At 49.7% G+C, this 20,833-nt stretch overlaps 1 protein-coding gene and 2 long non-coding RNA genes across 5 annotated transcripts in view; 1 reads left to right on the plus strand and 2 right to left on the minus strand.

Moving 5' to 3' along the window:
- Nucleotides 1–20,833, minus strand: part of LOC146437304 (gamma-aminobutyric acid receptor subunit beta-4) — a 69,859-nt gene that overhangs the window by 15,217 nt on the left and 33,809 nt on the right. For both annotated transcript variants that reach the window (XM_085060104.1, XM_085060103.1), the window contains exon 4: nucleotides 7,280–7,500. In XM_085060104.1, coding sequence (XP_084916230.1) covers nucleotides 7,280–7,500 — 221 coding nt within the window. The remainder of the gene's footprint in view (nucleotides 1–7,279; nucleotides 7,501–20,833) is intronic.
- LOC146437305 (uncharacterized) lies at nucleotides 279–4,193 on the minus strand. Its single transcript, XR_014852179.1, has 3 exons — nucleotides 3,394–4,193; nucleotides 2,269–2,570; nucleotides 279–1,050 (listed from the first exon to the last, which is right to left on the minus strand). It is a non-coding gene; the product is annotated as an uncharacterized LOC146437305 (long non-coding RNA).
- On the plus strand, nucleotides 4,917–9,856 carry LOC146437306 (uncharacterized). 2 transcript variants are annotated; one of them, XR_014852178.1, is made up of 4 exons: nucleotides 4,917–5,105; nucleotides 5,229–5,270; nucleotides 7,250–7,374; nucleotides 7,983–9,856. It is a non-coding gene; the product is annotated as an uncharacterized LOC146437306 (long non-coding RNA). The 2 variants fall into 2 exon arrangements; XR_014852177.1 differs by having other exon boundaries at nucleotides 4,918–5,105; nucleotides 7,980–9,856.

The following is a 20,833-nucleotide window of genomic DNA, read 5'->3' on the forward strand; positions in this document are numbered from 1 at the left end:
CATCAAACCCTGCTGCACTCCAGTGTTTCCCTTCTGCCTCCTCCTTATCCTGGTGCTGCCCACCTTCAGGGGAGCTGCCCATTCAGCTCCTGCCCCAGCCTGATCTCTCCCTCCTGCAGGCTCTGAAAGCCCTCAGCCACTCATTCATCCTCTGGATCATCTCCAGTGTGTTGGGAGACCTGAGCTCACCGGCCACAAGTGCGAGGGCTCAAAAATTACTTCCCCAAAACATGGCCTGATTTCAAAAGGAGCAAGTCCAGGCTCTCTAAGGAGGACTGGGTGGGAGAGGAGAGGAGAAGATCATTACCTTTGAGACACTCCTAAAGCAAGTGGGGGGCTTTTCCCCTTAAAGCTCATCCTCACAAAGTAAACTTCTGCATCATAACTCTGTTTATCCCAGCAAACTAAACCTGCCTGGCACTGCTTCCTGGGGCCAGTGGTGACATGGCCTTGGTCATGGAACAGCCTTGGTCTACACTTCAATTTTTACCCCACAGGAAAGGGACTGGCTGCATGCAGAAAGCCTGTTGGGAATGGTCACCAGCCTCTGCTGGGCTCCAGCTGGGGAATGCCCAACTGTTTATGGACACAGAGCAAACCCAGGAAACACAGACTGTGGAGGACACTGATGTTCAGTGTCCAGGAATATTCTCTGATACCTCTGGCTTGGAAAGGACGCTGCCTAAAATTCAGCATGGCTGGGAACAGGAGTAGAACAGCACAAATCCCCCCCACTGCCTTTCTAATTCCAGGAGAGACACAGCCAGTGAGCACCTTACCCTGTTTCCCAGTTCTGGATGAAGTGCCATTATGCAGGGACTAACACAAACACTTGCACAGCCAAAGATAAACATTTATGTTGCTGGTTGCAACTTCTTGGATTTCAGATCTCCCAAGAAGCTAAAGATGCTCCCATTCCCTGGGGATGCAGACTCCCAAAGCTCACAACAGTTTGCAGCAATAAGGAGAAGGGATGGAAGCTCAGGTTCTGTAGGACTTATTCAGGCTCGCCCCATGGGGCAAGTTAGACTCCCACGGGAATTCTGGTGACTAAGAGTAGAAAGAGAGGCAAAATTACTGTTTTGCTAAACATGGGAATAAAACCAAAACTGAGTTCTTATTCTGTACATTCTCAAAGTCAGCCATAAAAACATGCTGGCAAATGTCACCTTCTGCCTGGCAGTAAGCACAAACTTCCAAGGGCCTGGAGGGATTTATAAACCCGTGGTGAATTTTGCCATTCTTTTAACACAGTCTGATCTTTGCAAACTCCTGGAGATCATGATTGAACCAAGAGCAAGGCAAGGATATGGAACATTTTCCCCTTGTGTCTGTTTGCCTAAAACTGACTCCACAAGCCTTGGCACAATCCCGCTAAGGTCACTCTGTTTCCAAAAGCATATGTGCTTGCATAGGCATCCTTTGATAAATAACAGTGTGCACTGTACTCAGATGGGAGAGGAGAAAAAAAAAAGCTTTTCCAAACTAGTACTCAGGGTACAGTCATCTTCACCAAACATTTTTCCACCCTGGGAGAGTACAAAGCTGAGCTGCCTTGACTGCAAGGTTTTGTTTTTCTGCCCATTTATCCCATCCCAAATGCACTGTGCATCTGGCCAGCTGCCAGCTGAACTGGGGGACAAGAGAGTGGTGGAACACCTTTAGAAAGGTTCTTTCGTTACAGGTGTTTCAAATATTGGTGACCTGCAGGAGATATCTCCCTTCAAGAGCATCAAGCTGGCATAAGTTGCATTGATAAAACAGCATAACTGAAACCTGTGGGAGGTGACAAAGAAAAGGCAAAGCCCAAGGACAGGCTAAGAGTGGTGGCTGGGGTAGGATAAGCAGGAGGATGAAGAGGTACTGCCAGGGTGAGCTGGGGGTTCAGGGCACACCAGCTGCCTCAGGGATCTGTCAGGAGACAGTCGAAACTCCTTGACCTCTGTTTCTGCTAATAAACAAGTCAGACTCATAGCAGGTGTAATACAGGCAGCAATTTCAGGCAGACCCTGATGGTGCTTGCTTTTCTTCTTGTTTGGGATGGAGAAGCAGCTCTGGCTTTGCTGCTTTGTCCTGTTTTAGTGAGCTCCAATTCCTTCCTCAGCTTGTAAGATTATTTAGAAATTCTGTATGATTAAACTCTCTTCAAGTGTTTCCTGTTAAATCCATCATCCCAACCCTAGGAGGCAAAAATGAAGGAGAGAATCTATCCTTAACCTCAACTGGGGAGCTGAGCTCTTAATTAAACCCTGATTTCCCCTCACCCACCTAATGAACTCTTCTCCGACTTCCACATCTCTCTGCTAAGGAGCTGGCCCAAGGCAGAGCCCCGGGCTGAGAGCAGGACAAGGCTTCAGGATTGGCTCCAAGGAGTGGATGAATGGATATGAGTCCAATGCTTTGCACCCAAGCTGCCACGAGAGAGACTTCTGTTGCCTTTGCCTAACCTGTGGAAGGAGCAGGCAGAGCTCCCAGAGACAGGGTAGAGCCTGAATCATCTCATGTTTCCAGAGAAACCTCTCTCAGGGAGGGAAGGGGAAGCAAAAATAGTGGTTTTCTTCCTTTCTGACCTGTGAGATGGGAGAAGAAAATTGCTCAGTGGTCTCAGTAGAGAAAAAAACTCCTCAGTGTTAAAAACTCCTGTCTTAAGCCATCAGGCCACATTCTCTGCAGAAAATCAGTGAACACCCGTGGAGAAAACAAGGACATGGCTGCAGACAGCAACTCCAAGTGAGACAGCAGCAGGAGAAACCTTTCCATTGGCTGGAGAGCTAAATAACCCCAGGCTGGGACCTGGGGAAGGTAAGGTGGACAGGGCTGGATGCTGATCAAGGGGTGGGGTGGGGATGGAGGCTATGGAGAAGCCCCCAGGAGGAGCCCCAGCCATGGGGATCAGGCAGGGCAGGCTCTGGGGTGGCATGGGGGACTCTGACAGTGTCCCCAGGGCTGGACGGGCCATCAGGTGGGATGTTTGACAGCACCCTGCACTGCTCCCATATGCCAGGAGAGCCAGTGGCTGCATGGAGAGGGCTGGTGTCCCCCAGGAGCAGCTGATTGGTGAGAATTTACCACAAAAAGCAGAAATGAAGGGCTGCCCAAGCAGACACACCCAGCTTCTCTCAGCTTAAAGCCACCAATGTTGAGGTGTTTGAAGTGCGGCAATTCTCCCCCCCTCACTTGAAGGCATTTTTGACACTGCTGAGGGCAGCAGGGCTGTGCCTCCCCAGGAGAGCATTCCCTGGGCTCGGAGCCCCTCTGTGCCTCGACACCTCTGCGTGCTCCCAGACTGACTCATCCCTCAAGCACACCTCCTTACATCACCGCAGCCAGGAATAAAAACCCCATCAAAACCCCCACCTCACACATGCACACGTTCCCCACCACCACTCCCACCTTCGCAGGAGGAGATCCCTCATTCCCTCCACACAGGATTTAGCCTCCACCACCAAACTGCTCTGCAGCTCTCCAGTTGCTCAGTTTACACTGCCTGGGCTCCTCGCCAGGCAGGCATTGCATCCCGCTCGCCATCCACGCTGCTCCACGCCTGCTTCCCAGCATCCCAGATTCCCCACCAGCTCAGGGATGCAGCCTGGCCTCCTCAAATCACCTGTTCTGCCCAAATCCAGTTTGGTCTCTAAGTAGAACGAAACCAAACGGCTTCAAGATTTCCCTGAAGGACGTTTTAAAGCCAGTTTCGAATGCAGTCCTCCAATTACCATATGAGAATTTCGGCATTGTTACAGTTGGGGCTATTTTTAGGTCTCTGAAAACAGAGAGCAAAATGCTGGTGACATCAGCACTTGACAAGTGTCGACTTGTTTCACTACCAAATGGATGCAACATGGTCTGGAAAAATAAATAAAAATCTCAGACCAACGTAGAGCTTGAATGTGTGGTCGTGTAAAGCTTATTGAATATTGGGGAAGGGCTGGGCTAGGAGGTCCAGAGAAAACCTTGGTAATTCTGTTATTCAAACATCAATAGTGGTTGTAAAGCAGCTTGAAATGGTGAGGGAAATATCGACATGAGTGAAACACCAACATTCCCTGAAATGGGTTTTCTTAAATGAAAAATGTGTCTCTAATTTTTTTGTTTAAAATTTGATGAAACCAATGCCTTTTCTGACCAGAAAAAAAAAGCCCATTAGGTGGAAAAATATATTAAATTCAGCAAGTGCTATCCAGCTTTTCCTCCACGTCTTTGTCTTTGTGGGTAGCACCTTCAAGCCTCCCTTTGTATTGTAGAATTTCCACATCATTTTAGCACTCCCCCGTTTCATGCCAGGGGTGAATATTCCTCCTTGTGCTTCACAGACACTTTTCATTGCAGTAAAGCATTCAGGGGCCAGGTGAGCTCAGCATCAACGTGCCAGGTTACACCTCATGCATCCTCCCATCCCACTGGGTGTCTGCAGAGCTGGGAGTGTTTGGCCTCAGGGCTCTGTTTGGCCTTCTGGGGTTTGTGCCACCTGCTAGCTGCTTGGGAAGGGGGTAGGGAACACCATTCCTGCATCCCAGCATCACTGCTGCTGTTTATGCATTCCTTTTGTTAGAGACCTGGCAACCAGCTTTTAATCTGAGCCCAGTGGGAATTAATTTTGGAGTAAGCTTTTGTATCGAATGCTTCCCTGAGATGGAGCTGTATTGCGCTCCCTTCATCCGTTAATTTGCTAATTCCACCAAAACCAAGAAGAATATGCTTTTCTGACACCCAGCTTTCACAATGGATTGCAGGGCTTCGTTCACTCGTGCAAACAAATTATCTGGAGCCTGGTCTTGTTCTCACAGAAGGCAGAAACTACTCATGGTTTGGGTGTGCTTTAACTTGGACCCTGGGGTGTGATCTGGGGATTGAGCCCAGCCCTGCTGGTTGCTGGAGCACTTGCTGAAGGCAGAGCCCTGCCAGGATGTCATCCTTCCCTGCTCTCTGACATCAGAGCCTGCTGGAAAAAAAATGACTGTTGTGCCACAAATAGCATGATTGAGTCACTTTGCTACAGGATCAGCCCAGGGGAGGGGGAAGCGGCTGGCGAGAAGGTGGCAGGAGAGGAGCTGGATGTGGGATCTCGCTCAGGGGAAAACAGCTAAACAAAGGGAAAGGAACAGGTATTGCCTCCTCTGGCCTCCTTCCATCAGGGCGACTCCATTTCAGGAATTCTTCCACAAAATGCAAGGCAAGGCAAGAACAGACTTCAAAACACCAAACTGCACTTCCCTGCCTGCTCACAGGGCAAGCCTGGCTGCACACTTACAGGGAGGAAGGGAACACAGGTGAATATTCAGGGATTGTTTTCTTGCTTGCTTACACCCGCTGCACACATGGCTGTGTATTTTTGAGTAGGATCACCGTTCTTTGCACCTGGAGAACTGGACCTAGCACTCCTGTTTTCAGCAAAATTGCAGGTGCTGGAGTCAGGATAGAAAGCAGCCCTAAAGAAATTCTTTTCCATACTACTGTGAGCAAAACTAGAGGGACTTCAAGCATTTTGGGCACCTGGTTTGTATCCCCCTGCTTTCAGCCAGCCATCCCGACCTGAGGCATGGCTTGGGAACCAGAACTGCCATTGCTCAGAGCTTCATTTTTGCAATTGCCATTTTCTCCAGGGGCAAGGGAGCAGCTTCCAGGAAAACCAGCCAAAAATTAAACCAACGCGGGCGGCTCTTACCGAGGCCCTGGAAATAGCGGGCAAACAGCTGTCATTTTCTTTCATTTGGCCTGGGTGCAATTTCCCTGCTCTCTGCCATTTGCACAGGCCATTCCAGGGAGCTGAGCATTCCAGGGAGCTGAGCAAAGGGACAGTGCACTAGGTGCTGCCACAGTCCCTCCAAGGACTTCCCCTGCTTGTCACCTGCGCTGCTGGGTTCACTCTGCTCGTTCTCTGAGCTGACTAAATGGCAGCTGATAAAAATACCCCAGCTCTGGTGCTTCTGCTCTGCAGGTGTGTGCAGAGCTTGCCCACCAGCCTGGGGGAGGCAGCTCCACGCTCAGGTGGGCTGGCTCAGCAGCAAAGAGCAGCTCAGCAACACTCTTTGCCCCCTCCTTCCTCAATTTATACTCCCACCTGCCCCAAGTCAAAACATCTTCTTGCCTGGCCTTCACTCCTGGTTTAATACAATGAGAAAATCTGGGGGAGTCAGCTGTAGGACTGCTGCAGCATTTCTGGTGGGTCAGTACAGCCAGCTCAGGGCTCTCTGACAGCATCAACAACATAACGAGAGCTGATAATGGAAACGGGGAGGGTAGGTGTACCCTCTCTGAAGGGGAAAGGGCTTTCCTCCCTCTTTGCTGCACTGGGACACAAGCCCAGAGCTGCTAGAAGAGCATTTGTGAATGTGGAGGCAGGTCAGAAAAGGCAGCCATGAATTCTGGTAATTGAAAAGGGGAAAAAATTGTAACAACAAACCCCAAAGAACCAATAAAAACCAACCCCCCCTCCCCCGCCCAAAACAAAACAACCCACAAAAAAACCTCACCAAACCAACAACCAAAAAACTCCCCCCCCCCCAAAAAAAAATACTAGGAGAAAAGCAGACAAATACAATGTTGGAAAAATCATTGCCTGGATTTCAGCAATAGTATCCTACAGTTGCAAATTTTCATTTTAGCCCTTTGCCTCTCCATTCAACTTTATTACCTACCCTGGCCTCTTCACATACCCAGATAACACAGTAAGACAAACCTTTTCTCCCTTCACTGCACACAAGCACAGCAATTTCAAAGGCTTTGGACTTGCCTGTGTCAATTTGTTCCAGACACCACAAAAAGTGTCCTCACTGACGACCATTCTCCTACTAGATATCAATTTTCAAGCCCCAATCTTCAGAATTGTTCTAGTAAACAGACATTTTTTAAACTGTACAAAAACATATCTTGAACGCAAAAAATGACTGAAGTGGTTGGACTCAAATGCTACAGAAATTCAGCCTTAGATACCTAAGTAACAAAGGCTCATCTCCATAGGCCAAACTTGCAGAAAATTATAAGCAACTGAAAATGAGTGTTTCAAATGGAAGCGTTATGCAACATGAATGACAGTGACCTGAAACGCCCAGAGCAGACTATTCCCCTCTCCAACATCCATCTATAGCAGCACAGGAAATGTTGGAGGCCTGAAAGAAACAGCCATTTCCAGCCTGGAGAAAGAACAGACACACAGCACTGTGTAGCGCTTGAGTATCTTCTGGGTCCTTGCCTTACTGGATTATTTCTGGAAAAGGGAGAAGCTGAAATGAGGTGTCATTTTCCACAGCAACCCATCAGAGCAAACCCTTGGGCTCACCTCAGGCCGTACAGGACTGTCCCGTCGGGATGGAGGCGAATCATGCGGTTCTTCACCGTCACCCCGTGCAGGAAGGACTTCTTGTCGTTCAGGAAGTAGGTGTCAGGCAGCCACAGCTGGTCAGCCACCCTGTTGTCCAGGGTCAGGTTGAGAGGGAGGTCGTTGTAGGCCAGGCGTTTGTCCCGCCAGCTCTGCTGGAAGTACATGGTGATGGTGTAGTCCTGCGAGAGAAATGGGCAAACGTCAGCCTGGGGCCACTGAGCTCCATCCCTCAGCCCTTCCTTGGCACCTAAATGTTGTGTCCACACCTCCAACACTTGGGCGTTTTTTTTGTTTTTTTGCTTTTTTTTTATTTGTTTATTTTTTTTTCTTTTATGTGTTTTCTTTTTCCAAGGGGTGCATGCTGCAATTTGTTCTGGGAAAATGGGAGCAAGCCTGAACTTTACAGAGGGCAAAATGACATTACATGGCTCCAATCCAGCAAAACTGCATCCCACTTGTGTTGTCCCAGCCTGCTGAGGGTTTGTCTGCCCAACCAGCAGCAGTTCAGGCTACCACAGCACTATCAACCAACAGTGGCTACACAGCAAAGACTTCCAGGGTTGCTCTCCCACCTCAATCCCATAAAGGTGACACGAACACCATCCAGCCATGTCCAGGCACTGCTCCTCACCACCCAGCTGGTAAATTTTGTTTTCAGCAGAAGCTGAGGCCATTCCAAAGGGCACAGGGAGAATCTCACCTCGAGGCCAAGGTTTCAAGGTCAGCCCAGGCCAGCCGTGAGAAGCTCTCAGCACTTGCCTCATTACAGGAGCTAAGTTGGGAGTTCATTGTGGTTCTCAGCAAGGGACATATGGGGAGGAAATCTGTCACCAGTGGAGCATGAGCTACTGGTGAAGGGGCTGTTCCCTGAAAAGTTTCCCATAAACTTGGACATCAGGAGGAATTTCTTCATGGAAAGGGTTGTTAAACACTGGAAGAGGCTGCCCAGGAAGGTGGTGGGGTCACCGTGCCTGGAGGTGTTCAAGGAATGACTGGACGTGGCACTTTGTGCCATAATCTGGTGGAGAAGGTGGGGATTGGTCACAGGTTGGACTGGATCTTGGATATCATTTCCAACCTCAGTGATTCTGGGATTCCCAAACCATCCCCAGCTAGCACAATGCCATACACATCTCCTGCTCCTCTCCTGTCCAACAGTGAGAAGTTGACACTTGAAACTGTTGCTAACACAAGGATTTTACAGAAGGCAGCATGAGCTGCTTGGTGGCCATAGCTCTGCAAAAACCAAAGCCAGTGCTGGGCAGTAACAGCACCTCCAGGGGACATCCAGAGGCCTGGGATCAGCCTGTTCAGAGGCACAGTGTGGTGCCACATAATGGAAGAACAATTTCTTCTTCTCAGGTAAACAAGCAGTACAGGAAGGAGTCTTGTACACAGCAATTGCAGGAAACATTCTCACAACAGGTCTTAAATAGGCTGAGAGACAAGATTTTTAGGGTAATCCAGATAGCAGTGAAATAACAGGATGTTGATTAGAAAGTGGGCACAAATCTTGTTGACAGTGACCTTACAGAAGTCAGAGATTTTTCCCAAGTCCTTAAATACAAAGCAATTCTACAAGCGATCTAGAACAAGTGGGATCTGATTCCACTCCTTCCTCAGATCACAGACACATTGTCTCTTCCCCAGCAGTACCTGCAGTGCCACAGGAATCCTCCTGACCACATGGATCTGCAGGATGAGCCTTCCTACTCTGCAAATCCCAGCTCTGTGCAAGGGGCTGGTGAGGAGCTTGCTCACCAACATCTGGGCTGAGCACTGAGGCATCTGCCTGCCTGTCTTCTCCCACAGACTTCATTGAAAGCCAGGTTTGATTAACACCTCTGAAAACAAGCTCAAATAATCCCACATCACGGATAATGCCAGCTTTTGGGTACCTAACTGTGATTCACAAATCCAGACCCACATGCACATCTGAAAGGTCACGGAGTAGATCTGTGGTGTACACCAGATACAGAGCTGTATCTGTCACTTTCTGTGCTATCTTGGAAAGAACAAAAACACAGTGACAGCTTTCTGGCCAAGGAACTGTTTTGGTTTGCTTTTTGAAGGACTGTAAACTCCTGCCTCAGAAGCCTCGCAGTCCATCTCTCAGAGGCACAAACATTCTCCTTTTGGTCAGGACCCTGCAAAGGAAAATGTTGTCCCCAGAATCCTTCCCAGGGTGCTTGGGGCTGCACTGCAGGGAGAGCAGAGGAGCAGAGCACCCAAATTCCTGAAGCCTCTTTCCCCTGTTGGTAACAGACTCATCCCCTGCCTGTAGATACAAAGGCATCATTTCCATTCCCCCCTTTGAGAACTCCACCAGCACATCCTGGCAAGCTGCTTCACTGACCTGCATTTTCCTAATCCTTGACAGAGCCCTGCAACACCTCACCCCTAACCAGGCCACCCTGCTGGCACTGCAGGCTCCTGCCAGCCTTCAGGCAGCAGCAGGCAAGAGGTGTCACTGATCTGCAGGTGACAAAAAGGGCAAGCTGCTCACAAAGTGAGCAATACACCTTCCAAACACACCCTCTGCTCAGAGGGGTGCAGAGAGAAAAGCCTACACCCCAGCCATCAGCTGGATGATGTTCATCAGGCACAGATACCTTCCTGGGGAAGAAAAGGCAGCCCTGCCCTGGGCTGAGCTCTGTTCTCCAGCCTTCCTGAGTTTCTTGGCACAACAAATTGCTTTGAGCATCATCATGGAGGTGCTGAGCACTTGATGATCATGGTTCATCCAGTGCCTCAGGTTTCCCTCAGCCTCTCTCTCTGCTGATTCCTGTGCTCCACTCCTTGCTCTCCTGCTCTCATCACGTTGTTGAACTGCAGGCAGGATTTCTGGGCAGAAGGATAACAGCAGGGCAGGTATCCACTGACACAGGATGGGCACAGAACCAAGCTACGGGGAAGAGGGAAGCTCTGCCTCCAGGCCCCTGGGATAGGGCAGGCACAGAGCAGGGGCTGCAGGCAGCACTGATATCACCCCTGCAGGCAGTGAGGGGACCAGGACCCAGGAGAGGAAGCAGTGAGTTTGCCTTCCCCTTTCCACTCTATTTCCTGGTCAGGCAGTTATGAAGTACCCATGTGCCACCCTAACATCACATCCTGGCCAGGCTCCAGAGCTGCTGGGATCTTAATCACAGCCTTCCTTGCAGAGGCACATGCAGTAATGGCCAAGGGTGACAGCAGAATGGCCAGATGGAGCCAAGGCATGCAGTGGTTCATAGGTTCAGGAATCAGAGGCAATGAGCCTGATTTTCCTCCAAGCCTTGGATGACGACGCCTTTGTTGTGGGGTTTTATCTGTCATTGGGCTAATGTGAGGCTTTCCCAAACCTCCCACTAATCCATGACACTCACAAGCCTGCTGATGCCACAGATAGAACACAAGCTGGGTTTCCCAGAAGCACCAGCTGACAAAAGTTGGCCAATTTACTGGGTCCAGGGAAGAACTTTGAATCCAAACACACCTGGAGGCCACACACTCCTCTGGCTCTTCCTTCCACCTCACCACTGGGGCACTTTAGTGGGACAACACAGCTGGATTTCCCTGCTGCCTGTGCAAGGGGTAAGCGAGAGGGTTTTCCCTCTGCACACACACCCAGTAAGCAGAGTTCTCCACTGGTGCTGCTGGAGGATCAAATGAGGGGTGCAGGAAAACCTGACTTTCCGCTTGCCTCTAAATTGGCAACCTAGAGCCTTTTCCCACTGCACCAGGGCAGCTCCAGCAGCAGCAAAAATGCTTCCAAATGATGGAACCCCCTAGGTCTTTGTGGAGGACCATAAAATGCTCAGGCAGGGCCAGTGGCTGGCCAAGGCCATCACTGCTGGGGCAAGGATGGGAGATCTTTACAGGGAGCTCCCAGCTCACCCTGCTGAGTTCACCTGCTGGACTGGGATAGCAGGCAGGGCTCACGTTGGAGGGAGCACATGTGTGCCAGGCCACCCTGTGCAGCCTCCTGCTTCATCTGGTGCCTGCTGGGGGAGGAGAGATGAGGCTGGAAGAAGGGAGATTCCACTCCTCACCAGAAACCCTGTGCAAGTTGCACTGCACTTTGGAAACTGCTCAGTGTGACCCCAGAATTCAGTCCTTCAAAAGCAAAGGCTGGGACAAGGCAAAGGGGGCTTTCGAGGGGTGGGCATGACCAGAAATATGTCTCCATTTGTTCTTTCTCCACCCCAGGGAAGAGCAAGCTCTGCAAAGATACCCGCAAACTCTCTCCAGCTGGGCTTTGCTGCAGGAGCTCACCTGGCTGTGTCAGCTGTCCCTGCCCTGCCCAGCACCCCAAGCTGGGAGCCTGAAATGCCAGAGCCAACAGCTCTGGCCGGGGGAAAGCTGTTTCAGCCCTGCAAAGGCTCACTGAGCTGCAAATCACATGTCCCTATATTTCAAAACAAGCCTTTCCCTTCTCCCGCCTCTCTGCCAGCCCAGCAATGGCCACATCCCTTGGTTTATCCCAAAATCCGATACCCAGCAGATCCCAAGCGCTGCTCCCAGCCCTGCCATTCCCCACAGCAGCAGCAGCAGCATCCCCGAGCTGCCCTCCATCCCAGCTGTGCGTGGGATGGCTCTGGGCAGCGCAGCTCCCTCCAGCCCCTCCCGGAGCTCGGCTGGCACCTGAGCCTGCTGGAGAGCCGCTGAGCCCTGACTCCCTGCGGGATCCCTGCACACAGCCTGCTCTGCTGAGCAGCTCCGCGCAAGCTGGCAGCTCCAGCCCCCTCGACGCCCCCAGGTTTTCCAAGGGCTTTGCTCTCTGCCTCTCTCCTCCTTGCTGCTGCGGGAGGCACCAAGGCAGAGGTGAGAGAGGCACCTGGGGCTGGCAGACACTCACGGCGCAGAGGAGCTGCCCCAGCTCACCTACAGGGACACCAAAATACTGCACGAGGAAGAGGAGGTTACCTGGGGGGCCCCACGTGTTGAAATGATGGGTTCCTACCAGCTGCTGAGGACAGGGATGCTAAAATCCATCTCCTGACAAGAGGATATTGCTAATTTACAGCCTTTCCTGAAACTCAGCAGAGACCCCAAAAGCAAAGATGGTGTACAGTGTGAAAGGCTGGAATGTTGACACGGCAGGGGCATGAATGGAGGAAGGTATTTCCTGCAGAACCCCAGAGGCAACAAACTCAGCCAAGCATGCACAGGGATTCCCCAGACTCTCAGAGGACAGGGCAGATAAGTCTAAGGGAACAGCAGCTGAGGCACAGCAAGAAGGGAAATAAGCTGGCACCATTAGTACCAATTCAAGAATGAATTTCCACTGGCTCGTATTCCAAACACCTTTATTAGTGTCTATCCTAAAAGCTGCTTCTCCTCCTTCACCTCACAGAGGTCCTTTTGGGAGTGCAGTGCTCACCTATCCTCAGGAAGCCATCCTGGACTCACCCTGGTCTCTTCCCCACTCGTGCTGGCTCTGTGCAGCCTGGGAATTGAACCCACTGTCCCTGAGACCCAAGCTGCCTGTTGGAGAAGTGTGCCAGGTTAAGATGCCAGATCTGAGCAGAGGCACAAACACACTCAGGCAGATGAAGGCAAAGTTTGGGGGGCCAAGGCAGTGAGAGGATTTGTGAATCCAGGGCTGGGGACAGGAGAGGAGTCACTCCTGCTGTGGGGAGCACAGGCTGGCTGCTGCTGGAGCAGTAACAGATTGGAGGGCAGGAGGAAGCTGAAGCTTGCAGGTAGCAGATATTATTTGAATCCACCCCAACTCAGTGAGGACACAGAGCAGTTTGTTGTGGGCTAGCCATGGCCACTGAGTGGTGAGCAGGATGTGCCCAGACTACCAAGGGACACAGCAAGGAGTCAGCTCAGGGTGGGAGCCTGAACTTCCTTGGTTATGGATCAAAGAACAGCAAGGGGTGGAGCAGGAGAAGTTCAGGCACCAAAGAACATCATGTATCCCTTTCTGCACACTGCAGCGAGAGGAGGGAGACAAAATGAAGGAGCCCCTCTTCTCCTGCAGTCTGGTGTCAGCATGTAGAACACAAACAGGGTCTGTGTCCCAGGTGGAATTGTTACCAATGTGTTTGTGCTGATTTTGCAGACATGGGTGTGCTGTGTCAGACCAAAAGTCTCTGGACAGTCATATCCTGCCTTCGGTGACAGGAAAGAGAATGGCAGGGAGGAATAGAAGTAAAAAAGGGTCTTTGTTGTGATACTTAATTCTGCAGCTCTTTGAGCCTTAAAGATCTCCTCAGTCAGAGCTGGTACCTTCTTAACTGAAGATAGTTTCTCTTATGAGAGCTTATGTTATTTCTCAGAATATTCAACCTTTGGCATCTGCAATCTTGCAGCAGTGAGTTGCACAGCTGAATTCCTCACAATGTCTGCATCCCTTTAAACCAGGTACAAATCAGGTTTGCTCTTTTCCAACTCCTGTAGTGCTTGAATTAAGTTAGTAAACAACCATAACCTTGTGCTCTCAGGGTCCCACCTCCTTTTAGACACTTTAGGGTTACTCATCAGAGCACAAATAACTACAAACACTCTCAGGAGTAGCTGGGAGGCTCTGATAGAGGCAGGAGGCAGCAAGGCAGGGAGAACTGTTGCACGGGTTAAAGGCAGAGCAGAGCTGGAGGATGGCAGTGGCTGACGTTCAGCAATGGGTTGTTGCACAAGAATAGACTGAAGGCGAGGTAATGGAAATAACTTTCCACAGAGCCTGTGCAATTTGATGTTACAAAAGCATGAAGTCAGGAGCATGAGAGTATTTTGGAAGGTCTAAGCATTAATATGAAAAAGAAATTCAAGTCATTACAGAAAGGAACTACCAGGAAAGAATAGCTCAAGGATGCTGAGCCTGCTGCTGCTGCAAGGCTCCATCTTCCAACTTCTTCCATATTTAAACAGAACTCCCAGGCAGGCTGCTCCCTAAACCCCAGAACAGCTCCTAAGGGACACAGGTCATGGGCAGGCTGGGTCAGACCATTTCCCTTCATGCTGTGACCCAGAGAACCCTCAGCACTGAACTAGCAGGCTCATTAGGGGCTTCACCAGGCTCAGACACCAGGATCAGAAACTGAAAGGATAATGTGTGTGGAAAGGTCAAATATTTGCTCAGAATAAAGCACTTCTGGCATCATGGACATTGCCTGTGCCTGGTCCATCTCTGTGGATGACAAATGAGTTGGATACCTTTCAGTGGGGCTTTGAAAGAGAAGGTGACTATTCCAGGCTGCTACTGGAGGCTGTGTTTCATTAAGCACTTGTAAGGTGCTGGAAGCAATGATTTTTCTGCAGGAGAAAGAGTTCTGCTCTTCTGCCACTGCAGGGCACTGGGCAGGAGGGATAAAGGAGGTTTTGCAACTCACCTCTAGCTCTGGCTGTACCACTTGACTTTTCCCCATCCCTGACTTTGATAAAGAACCTCCTTTTGGAGAAGCAACCAAATAAAAGTCCTTCCCTATATAAGCAAATGACATATGGTCTCCTTGTCCAAGATCACAAAAGAACATTAGGAAAGCCAAGATGCTCCAGAAAGAGGGAGAAAAATGGAACATCTGACTTAGTAAAAACCAAGCTGCCACTGCCAGAGACTAATGAACAGTTTGCTGGCTTCAACTTCTTTGATGATTAAACACCAGCTCCTGTTCCCGTCATTCCTGGGAAAGAAATTAAAGGACAAAGTAGTCCTCAAGTATGTTTCATTTGAAGGAGGGGACAGGAGAAATAAGAGGAACTATTTTGAAGGGGAGAAGACAGGATCTGCCTGCAGTCAATTGCAAGGAATTAGAACAGTGTAAAATGTACAGGAATACAGAGGAAGGATAGAGCACAGATCTCCACAGTCCTTTCTCAACAAGAAAACTACTTTCTCCTCCCAAGGGATTGTCCATCTCCAAAGAGATAAACCAGTGCATCCCAGATCTCAAGGAGCACCAGTTAACTTGTCATAAGTAAATACCTGCCAGCAGCCTTTCCAGCCCTGAGACAGCACAGAGCCTGCTCAGACTCTCACCTTTGCTGGAGGCAGGAGGCAGCAGCTTTTGTACTTACTGTACTTCTCATGGGGAGAGCATCCTGCCAAAATGCTGCTTTTAATTTCTGTTTTGGTGCAAGTGCCAGTGCCCAGCTTACAAGTCTGAAGCCCTGTGTGACAGCTGTTATACATAAAGTGATAAATACTTCAGACACTGCCCTTCTCCCTACACTTCAGCTTAGCAGGTAGAAAAGTCACAATCTTTTCCCACTCTCCTTCTTTCTGAATAACAAGGTGTCAGCCCTGACTTGGGAATCAGGAAGAGCTCTTCCCACCTGCACACCAGTAAAGCAAGGAAAGGTTGGCTTCTAGGATATACTCTATGCCCTTCCGTACTCAGGTCTCTGTGCTCTTGAACTCATTTTCTTCAGGACCTGAGAAGCACTTTACATGGATATGTTCCCCTCACTAATCTGATCTACTTTTGCAGTAATTTGCATGTGTTTAATTGCTGAATGCATGACCAGAAACTGGGACAGGTGTCTGCAATATCCTCAACAACTCAGGGTGCACGGGGAAAGTGTGGCTTTGTTGCCCTATTTCTCTCCTGCCTGGCCCTGTCCCTGCAGCACCTGGGATGGTGCTGGTCCTGCAGGTGTCAGGTGGAGGACAAAGGGATCTGCAAGGCCTTCAGACTCCTGAGCCTGCAGCTCAGAGCCCTGTCTGAGCAGGAGGCAGCAGCACGTGGCACTGCTGAACAGCCCCAGTCCTGCTGGAAGCAGAGGTCAGGAGGAAAGAGCCAGCACTGCTGGCCACGGGGATGAGTGTCACCTGTTCTGAGAGCACAGAGAAAAAACACCAACCTTGCTCAGAGTTACAGGCAGCCATCCCAAAATCACCACCTGCAGCACAACATCTTCCCCAGGCAAGCGCTTGGAAAGCAGTGCCAGGCACTTTCTATCCTTGAGCCATGAAATCTGTGAGCTAATGCACACCATTCCTGCTGGGCTGCTCTCCTCACTCTGCTCCCAGCCAGGCAAAACCTAGAGCCCTCTCCACCCCCAACTGTCCTGTTTCTGCACCACCAGCTAGCTCACTCTCAAAACCCACCACAACTTGAGAAATTGTCTTTTCCAGAGAGTAGGCACTTCTTGAAAAAGGGTCAAACACGTTTTTGTTTCCTATAGCTTCCCATGGCAAACCAGCACAGAAGGGCAAGCTTTGGCCAGACACCCACCTAAGGGCAGAGAAGCAAGGCCATACATAGTTTGGGAAAGGCAGCACATGAATGTGACCATTTCTGAGGCAGAAAGGGATGCTATTACTGTATCTTTTAGTCCTAGATGGGCTGGGAACAGATAAGGTACTCACATTCCCATTTGCTAGAGCATCAGATGCTGCCAAATGGCTGCTCCAAGCCTTCCCAAATCCCTTCTCTCCTTCACCATATTTACCTAAGGCAAAATCCTAACTTAGCCCCTTTTAATTCTCTTAACCTTTCCCTAGGCATGCACAAGGCCATCCCCTTCCCACAGCGTGGGACACACAAGATGAATGCCCCATCTCTGTGGAAACTCAGATAAGAATTATGACCAAGCATTGTAGAGCTGGCAAAGGGAAGCCCAAGGACTCACTTTTATCACACGACGCTTTTTGGTGTGAAGTGCTTGATGATTTAAAACAGATTATGCTGCCCCACCACAGAACTCCCTGGTGCTTCCCAAGGCTATCTTCACCTTCCTCTGTTGGGCTGCACTAATCCAGCCCTCTGCCCCATTGCCTTCCACAGTGCTGCTGCCTACATCCCACCTCTCCCCTCCCCTTCCTGCCTTACAGCCACTGTCCTCCTGTACACACACATTGGCATATCTAATATACAGCCAGGAAAGCTCAAAAATGCTTTTAATAATCACTTTGTATTTAATTAAACATGCAACAACCAGCCTATTAGAGTAAATTAAATCTGAGTGAGGCGTTTGAACAGTGACTAGTGAAGATATCAGTTTCTAAAGCTCTCAGAAGGATGGAGGAAGGAAACTGGATTATGTCAAGGGAAAGTTGGCGCTGGAAGATGAGTGATGCTTCCTAAATCTTTCCCCCACATCTCTGGGCAAGTGCTAAGTGTATAAACACAGAAATTAGTTTTTCTTCCCAGAGGAAGAAATTAGACAGTGCGTGTACTTCCCTGAGCTTTCAAGACCACCAGTGCAGTTTGGGGCCACATAGGTAGGGATTCGTGTTATAAATAAAGCAATATTACTACTACACATGGGAAAATGCAATGCTGTATATCCAGCTCTGAGCATTGAAACCATGATACTCTGCAACAATATCAAGGCACACAAGGCTTTCAAGACACTGTTTTAACTTAGGGAAGGAAGGTTTCCTGTTTCAGGTTCTGAAAATTGCCAGAAAGATGTCATTTCCCAGGAGTTAGCCAGAGGCAAACAAATCCTTTAAATTATTTAAGGCAACTAGCACATCCCGGGTGAGACAATCACCTCAGCTAGGCTGGCACAGATTGGCTTGACCAAAAACTTCAAATGGTGTTTGTTTCCTGTAGAAAACACAGTTTTATTACCTAGGAAAGATAACTGGGAGTAAGCAGAGCAGGTGATGAAGAGCAGAACATATTTCTGGCAGGGGGGCTCAGGTCAGGCATGGTCTCCTCAGCACAGAGGATGGGTTTGAAAAACAAAGCCCACTTGTCATCAGGCCTGAGCAAACGGGATGCAAGCCATTTCACTTGCAAACCCCAACACTCTTGTGCCCAGAGCCCCATTCTGTATGTGGGGTGACTCTCTGCACGTGAATATTCTGCACAGCTGTACCTGTGGCCCCCTAGGGCAGGGGGACAAGCTCAGTGAGAGGGAGTGTTGTGAGAGAAAAGGGCCAGCAAGCAACTTTATCAGCTGTGGTGTGAACAGGGCACTGCTCAGTCATGCTGGGACAGCAGCAGTGTGCAGGGTACCAACAGATCTGTTTTGGGACAAAATTTCTACTGCCAAGGTTACTGAAAGTAGCAATCATGATGGATTGATGATAGATACCTCCTCCTCCAGCCATGGGTTGGTCTGCCCGTGGTTATTCCAGGCTAAAGCCCAGGGAACCAGCCCAGCAGCAGTGCCCACCACGCAGACCCCACTGCCCCTCTATCCATCCCAATCCCGGCTGTGGGATCCCAGACCTGATGGATGGGTGCCAATAGCACTGAGAACAGCATTCAGACTGCAGCTGCACCAAACACTCCTCATTCTGCTGAACAAGTCAACCTTACTACAGGATGCATGAAGGAAAAGAAACAAAAAAGGAGGTTTCAGCAGGCTGTGGAGGTCTACAAGCAGAGCAAACTTTGACTTCCCAGCCAACTGGATGGGGAGAACAAGCTGCAGTCCCTGTCCACACTGAGTGAGTGCTTGCTGCAGCACCAGGACCAACAGTCCTGGAGCCAAGGAGCTCTATTTGCAGAGCTGGCAGGGAGCCCACGTGAGCTCAGTAAATAAAGTATCCAGATAATAAAAATACCCAAAAGCACTGTTGAATTTTTTTTGAGAGATCTGATACAGAGAGAAGCATAGGGCAAATCCATCCATCCAGAAGAGTGGAACACAGGGAACCTGAAAGGTCTGATGGCTCACAGCTGGTACAGATAAATACCTGACACTCATTTTTGGGGGTAACAGCTGGGACTTGGGATAACTAGGCTCAGACAGGAGCTTCTGTACTGCAAAACATCGAGTCCCCTGCAATCCTAGCTATAAACCCTTGATGGATAAGAGTCAGTGCTTTGTATGTCAGTGACCTAGCAAAGCATCAAAGGACAGGGACATAGACATAGGGACATAGACAGGGACATAGAAGCCACAGCCTGCCCTGCTGAAGTGACAGGAGACACTGTGGTAGCAGGGTGCTGCATAAAAAAAACGAGAGGAGATCCAACCTGTAAACACTGAGGATGGTTTGGGTTTGCTTCCCTCTTCACCAGAGCCTCAGATGGGAGCTCAGCACACTCTGAAAAATGCAGGCAAGGATGTATAAGGTGGCACAGCCAGCCTGGTGACCCTGGCACCTGGAGACCAGCTGTGCACACCTGGCAAGCAGTGATGTGCAAGGGGCCAGTGGTTCTTGGCTTTCACTCCCTCCTCTGCTATTTTTTTCTGGCTGGGGCTGGCCTGTGATTCTGCTTGTCCCAGGGCAGCAGGGACTACCCACAGCTCATCCCACATGCCTGCATGCCCTCCTTCCCCAAAATGATCCCTTCATCTGACTAAGAGGACCTTTCTGGATCTCCAAACAGCTCAGCAGATCCTCTTCCTTCTACCATCCCTTTTCCTTGAATGTTCCTTTTTCTCTGTAGCCTAGCAACTCAGCACAGACTCAGAATATTAACAGCTCCTGTCCCCACACACGATCTTCTCCAGAGGTCTGAAAAATGTGATAGCAGAGAGGCTGAGAGGGGTAGGAGCAAACATGAGAGATGTGGGGAGCGTGCAGAGAACCTCTCCCAGCATTCAGAAACAGCAGAGCCATTCAGCTGTCGGATCTGCCACCTTCACTTAACATGTACATAACATATAGAGCTATTTATAGCCCCATTTATTTACATATTCAAATAGCAGCACGACACGCAAGCACTTGTATTTTGGATTTAGGTTCTATATTGAGGTACTGGCACTCTTGCACAAATACATTCTCTGTTGCTGGGTGCTTTAAATGTATATATGACAGGATGTCAGAAGGTCAGATTCTCAAGGTCTAATTTGGTTTTCAATCAAATCAGATGAAGCTTTCACTTGGGGGAAAGCTACTTTAGCATTCTGCAGTAAGCCTCTCCAATGCTGCAACATTGCTATTGAAACAGGTGGCAGTTTGGAACATTGCTCTCAAATACAGCCAGCTTTATTATACATATATATATAAATATACATATAGGCTGTGGGAGTTTTGCCCATGTAAAAAACATGAATAAAAATTCAAGCAGGGCGGGGTAAAATAAATTATCCCGGGCAGTTTTCTGCAGCAGGAATTGTAACTACTACAGGAATGCTGGGGTGCAAGCTGAGGTGGTTCATAGCAGCACCATACAACACTGACATGTTCAGAGCTAAAGATAACTCGGCTGATAGAGGAACAGATGGAGCACTGCAATGCATAGCCCTGCTCAGTGAAAGCACGCTGCAAACCATCCAGCCACAGCCTCTCCTCCTCCCCACCGCGACTCCTCTCCTGGCGTGGGGTGGAGTCACCTCCCAAATGTGCAGTGAACTTGGCCTTTTCTGGGAGTGCACCGCTTGGGAAATTGCCTAGTGAGCAAAACATGGGAACTCTGGATCTTTGCACTGGAGCAGGGTTGACTCAGCCCTCCTGAGGCTTGGGCTTGTGCTGGAGGACAGGCAGAGCTGCTCCTCAGGGAGAGCAGTGCCGTGGAAAGATGCACACCAGAGTAGCCACCACATTTTATTCCTGCTGCAAACCCCAAGGTCTGAGCTAGGAATCTGCCAGGTCACCCCACAGCTTGCCCATAACCCGGAATTTCCCTTCGTGCAGATGAAGAGCATTCTGCAAACTCTCCCATTAAGGTATCAGGC

The sequence above is a fragment of the Lichenostomus cassidix genome, chromosome 4A (assembly GCF_008360975.1).
Source record: "Lichenostomus cassidix isolate B80296 chromosome 4A, HeHo_3.0, whole genome shotgun sequence".
NCBI lineage: Eukaryota > Metazoa > Chordata > Aves > Passeriformes > Meliphagidae > Lichenostomus > Lichenostomus cassidix.